The 6,000-nt window shown below is 40.4% G+C and overlaps 1 protein-coding gene across 3 annotated transcripts in view; it reads right to left on the bottom strand.

Annotated features, from left to right (window-relative positions):
* Window positions 1-1,009: 1,009 nt before the first annotated feature.
* XYLB (xylulokinase) overlaps window positions 1,010-6,000 on the bottom strand; it is an 84,002-nt gene continuing 79,011 nt past the window's right edge. For all 3 annotated transcript variants that reach the window (XM_054192282.1, XM_054192283.1, XM_054192284.1), the window contains one exon: window positions 1,010-1,305. In XM_054192282.1, coding sequence (XP_054048257.1) covers window positions 1,222-1,305 — 84 coding nt within the window. In that variant the 3' untranslated portion in view covers window positions 1,010-1,221. The remainder of the gene's footprint in view (window positions 1,306-6,000) is intronic.

The following is a 6,000-nucleotide window of genomic DNA, read 5'->3' as shown; positions in this document are numbered from 1 at the left end:
AACAAGTCTGCTTCATTCCCAAAAGAAATTTTATCCTAAGGGAAACATACTGGCAGTGCAGAACGGTGCAATAAAGTGTTCCCACTTGCACAGGGTGATTTAGGATGTTCATTCAAATTCTGCGACTTCCACGCATCTCTGTAGAAAGATCTCCTGGCTTGTATTTTCTCTAAGATTTTGTCAGCTAGAGTCTACTTAATCCAGACTAAAACATTTGAAGTGGAAGTGTAGCAACAGAGGAAGACCAGTTCTGCTCCGGATCTCCAAGAAAGAAATGGGATAGTGGTAGTACAAAAGAATTACCTACATGCCTTGTTGGAAGCAGAGCTCTACTTCTGCAGTCGCACTCAGCACGACACAAAGAATTTCATAGCCATGACACCTGAAGGAGAAAAGGAAAACAGTATAACCCTAAATCCGTGTGCAGATAGAACCAGCTCTGCTTTCTGAAACAGAAAGAAACTTCCCATGTTTGTTCCCTTATTTTCTTTTTTACAAAACTGATGTCAAGTAAAACATTGTGCAACAGTGCCTGTATCAGATAAGGCCTCTGTGCTTTCCACAATTTATAAAATCCAACCACATCACGTTTTATCACACAACAGACTTTCCATGGTGTCATGTAACAAGAATTCTCCTTCTCTGAAGATCCTACAGAGTCTTTAAAAGACTTTAATCAGCCTTCACACCACAAATCTCCACATATTAAAGAAAGATGGGATTAAGTAAGGGTGCTTAGGCTTTCTGTTGGTTTCACGTAGGCAAAGATATAAACATAGACAACTTACAGATGTACAGAAAGATAGTTTCAAAAGATTTAAGCAGGGGAACTTGTGGAATTAAGATACTGTACTAGATAGGTATGCAGAGAGGCTGGCACGCTGAACACATGGAATCAAAGCTGATAGAGATGGGTAGAGTGATTCATATACAAGGGACTTGACTTTGTCATCCAGCTATTCCCAAACAGCAAGCACAATCTGAAAAGTACCCAAGAAAAATTGAAGTCACAAACACACAGAACAGTATGATGCGTTTTTAATCAGGCTTTCAATCACAAAGTAAATTTTTCCACCAACACACTCACAGACATTTAAAAATTATTTGTCTACAAAGAAGAACAAAATGATTTAAACAACTCCAGTAAATTCTGAGAAAATCTTTTCCGATCTTCTCCTTGGGAGTCCACTCTTCAGACGACTTGTAAATTTTGTTTTGCTTCTATTTCGCAAGACTAGAAGAGGTTGGGTTGTAGATAACCTTCTGTTCAAGCTCAGCATATCTTTTCAGAAGTGGACGATAGAGCTAAAAAGGAAAAAGAAATAAATATGTCTAGGTTGAAAAATTAGATTTTAAATCACGCTGCAGTTAAACATCTTCAGACCTGAAAAATACAGCATCTTCGTAGGTACCTCACGGTTTGGGGTTTTTTCTCCCCGGTTTGTTCAAGACAATGCTGAAGAGTCTTCCTTCTTCAAATGTCACAGTCCTTTTTATCATCTCTTTTACAGCTTAATTTTATGACATGCACAGGTTGTTCTTATTGTGGCTGCATTCTTGCTATAAGCAGAAGTCATTACTTCCAGAGGAAGCAGCTCTGTTCGAGTCACCTCTCCCCGCCTGACATGCCCCCTCCATAATAGCTGTCCTAATCACCCAGGCAGAACTCCTGTCCTTGCCTCCCTCCGCTGCCTCAGGACGGATCACCGCCTCTGTCCCCTCCTCCTCTGCCGGGCTAATAAGCACACGGCTACCCCCTAGCACAGTCAAACACCACCGTCAGAAAGGTCCTCCTTGGCCAATGTGCTGACCAGGGCCTTCTAAAATACACTTCCCACTCCCTCTCCCGCCCCTCTCATACTCACGTATCTATCCGAGCTGCTTCTCTCCTTCACATCTTTCACAGCCACGACTTTTCCTGTCTACACTCTGCTCCATGGCCAGGCTCCTTGCTCCCTCATCCCAGGCCCAGGGGGACAAACAGAGACCCAACTTCTTTCCACAGTTAGATCGAGTATCTGAGTGGCTTTTTTTCTATTTCCCTAGCTACAATTATCCAGGAACTGTGACAACTGTAAAAAGCAGAATCAACACTGAAATGTATTCAAAACCCCACATTCAGACACGCCCTGTGCTTTTGGATATGGGTGAGATCCATGTTGGGACTCGTTTCATTCATTACCTTTTTATTTTTTTCCCCTTTTGCTTCAAGCCCATCACATGACATATCACAGATGATGAGCTGCTTGTATGTGAGGTTACATAGCAGAAACCCTGACTAGAGCCTAACCCTACTGCTGGCTCCCACCCAAAACCGAACTTCATCTAGACCTTGGAGATACACCTTCTTCCTTATCTCCTCTTACTGGTTTTAACTGTCCATCTAATAAAATCGGTAGTTTGACAAGCCATACCAGGACAGCTTCACTCATTTGCTAGCTCAAACACAAAGAAGGGACTACCAGGAGCCAGCGCAGGGTCTGGTACAGGCTTGAGCAGCCCTTAGGAGGATGCCATAAGGTCATATCCCTGCTGCAATGAATCCTAGGGGCCGCCAGTCTGGTCTACAAGCCCTCTGCACTGATGTTATTCATAATCAGGGCAGTCTCGCTCCTGGCTCCAGGTTCAGAGAGGTTATAGAGCCATAATGAATCATGCCCAGTAAACTGAATTACTGCTCTCATCAATAAGTGAGATCCAGCATTTAAATGCATTTTATCCTTTTCCAGATAAGAGCCACAGCCAACAACTGGATATGCATGAAAAATTCAGGAGGGAGATGTTTCAAGTATAAACCATGAAGCCATAGGAAGAGACACGGTTGTTCTTATGCAGTTTTATGTACAGTCCTGCAGCACCCTCAGTGTCTCTAACAGTCACACTTTCTCAGATGAAAGAAAAAATAATAATCAAAAGTTTGCAGTTTTCTCACTTAGGTAATAAAGAGCATGTTTTGTTCTTGTGTTTCAGTTGTCAGCAAAATATCTGGTTCCTATGTTTCCCTCTTCCTGAACAATAGTTTCAGTCTGACCAGTGAAACCTGGATTTATCTCTTCGTTACACCTTCCACAATGGCAGGTGAGAGCAACTTAATGGACAAATTCTGCAGAAGGAGCCTGTTTTGATCAACTGGTCCCTTTTACCAACCAGATATTACAGAAGCTAAAGCACATTTCTCCAACAGATTAAGTATATCAAGGGGAAGAAGAGAAGAAGCATCTACAGCAAATGGAAGGAGACACCATTTGCCAGCCAAGACCTCACCAAAAAAGTTTTTAAACCCATCTCCCAGTGATTCACCAAGTCTTACTGTGTCTTGAACTTACACTAATTAAAACAGAGAAACCTACTCACTCTTACCTCTGCAACAGACTCGTTCGGTGACCTGGGGCAAGTCGTTTAACATGTATGTGCCCCAACTTCTCTTCCGCATAGGACAGTGATACTGAGATCCATAAAGATTTATGCAGATTTACGGGGTTAGAAAATAAAATGCACCGCTACTATGAAATGCCACATGACTCGGCATGGGCTTTTTAACTGACTACATGAGGGCCTTGGGGGTTCAGTGAAGTATGTATATATATATACACTTTTCATGTTCCCAAAGAATATTATTGCTCCCATTTCTGCTAAATATGCACATCAGAGTAAACAAAATATTGAGAAGGCAACTATGGCTATACTGGGAGTATTGGTCTGTGAAACAAAACCAGCTCCTTTATTCACCGAAGCATCTATAATCAAGCCTCGCTATTTCTTACGCTGCTATTCTGTAAATTTGATAAACCCTAGGCGCTTCTCAACAAAGATTCAGCACAACAGAGCTGCACTGGTAAGCGAGCTCAGCCACTGAGAAAGCAGGTCCCTATTACTTACCCAGCAGTATTTTCACAAAATACACAACAGCACATTTACTAGAAGGCTGGGAAGTATTATTGTTAATAAATCACTCTAAATTAAAATGTGTCAAAATAAATGAACAACCACATTTACTGATACAGTTTCTTTTCCTGTTTATTGGACTTAAGCACTTAGCTTGCTAATTGAGAAAATTCAGGCATTTGCAATAAGCTTTCCAGCCATTACTGTAAATGAATGCTGCATTATAGACCATCTGATAAAATGCAAACAAAAAATTAAGAATATTCCTTTTACTCTCTTCCTGTTCATTTGGGGTAAAAAGCAGCGCAGTTCAGGAGAGCTAAGCCAAATTTTTAAATTCCTCTTCCTCAGGGAATCTGGCTGTAATACCACCAGTACATCATGGCTGATAAGCGCAGCAGTACCACAAGCTTTTCACAAGCAGTATTTTACACGCCAGCTTGACACCAGCTGAAGTCTGGGGCCAAAGCAGTGCAGCCCCCATGAAGTGCGGAGAAGAAAAGCCAAACTGCACCAACCAAGAACCTGGCCCAAGCACACACACAGATGTGGCTGTGAAAGATGCTTCTCCATGTCTGCTGTGACTGAACTGCCTCCACAGAACCTTGGGCAACTCCTCCTAAGTGATTCCAGGAGCCTTTTTCCTGAGGCAATTATATAGATTTATTTTTATAATCAAGGTCCAAAGGGAATAAAGAACTCTCAATGATGCATAAAAACTCAAGAACATAAATTCCCTCTCTGTCATAGCCTCAAACCTAATATATCAGACCAAGATATTTAACAAAAGTAATTACATGTATCACAACATGAACCTTATTATTGTCCATAATTTAATTGTCCTTGCTATATTACGGCCTTTTCTCCTGCTTATCTCTACAGCCTACTCCACAACATTAGCTGTACTCTGATGGCTTCATTTACAAACCCCAAACTTCTCTCCTGGGACAATTTGGCCACACTCTGACAGTCCCAAGAAAATGCTGATGATAAATATTGCATTATAACAGAGAAAAACTTAACCTGCCCTCCCTGGAAAACGCATTCAAATAGTGTTACCTTGCTATCTAGTCTAAATCAAATATGTCATCCTCAGACTATATCTCACCATAGTACCAGCCTATGAACTCAACAGGGCTTTTACTGTTTCCTTGTACAATGTCTGGGACAACGTCCCATTGTCCCATGGGACATCTGCCGCCCTCCAAAAGCAAAACCAGCTACAAATTATGACTACAAGTGACAATCCGCATGGATCTGTCTATCTCCTGCAATGCTATGTTAGCCAGTTCAAAATTTACACCTTACAAAGATGATGCTGATGATTATCTAATTTTAATCTACCCAAGTACATTTAATCTACCCTGAATAGATTAAAATTAATCAGCCTTTTACAAACACTTACTACTTTTGATAGGCTCCTTTATTTTTAAACCAAACTCAAATTATTTAAAGAGATTTGCTTAAGAAATCAAGAGATACAGATGTTTTATTTTTACATCATAGCAGTTGCTCACCTTTCTTAACACAGAAAGAATACTCTTAAAGCAGAACGAATATGACAGTGTCCCGAAATACTCTGAAGACTCCTCCAAAGAACCACACCTCAAACTGTCACTTTATTTACTTTGGATATTAATTCTGCAAGCCTATCTTAATCAGTTTAATAGGTTAAAAAAAAAATATTGGCTACACAAATCACCTTAATCAAACTCCCATCAATACCTATTACATTTTTGTGGTTGTATTATTATTACCTACTTTGCACTAAATTACCAACCTAAACCAACTCTAGAAAACAACCTCCTCCCTGCAAAATCTAACTCAACAAAAATATCATTATTTTAAATCAATAAATAGGTCATTATAACCTCCCTGGGTAGAAGGTTCACTTCTATAAATCCACCTACTTACAAGGCAATTCACCAAAGTCAAGAAAACCTGTTAGGTCTACATTTTCCCTTCTTGAATTTTTGCAGGATTAATACATCTCAGTAGAGTCAATAATGCAATCAAAAATTAAACATCCAGAGGTAGTGAACTGCGCTCTACCTTCTCCCTACAAAACTCTATGTGCTAATATTACAGTAAGTCTGACAGTACATCATAGGCGCA

This window comes from Rissa tridactyla, chromosome 2 (assembly GCF_028500815.1).
Source record: "Rissa tridactyla isolate bRisTri1 chromosome 2, bRisTri1.patW.cur.20221130, whole genome shotgun sequence".
NCBI classification, from domain to species: Eukaryota; Metazoa; Chordata; class Aves; order Charadriiformes; family Laridae; genus Rissa; species Rissa tridactyla.
This window is presented reverse-complemented; position numbering and strand designations above follow the sequence as displayed.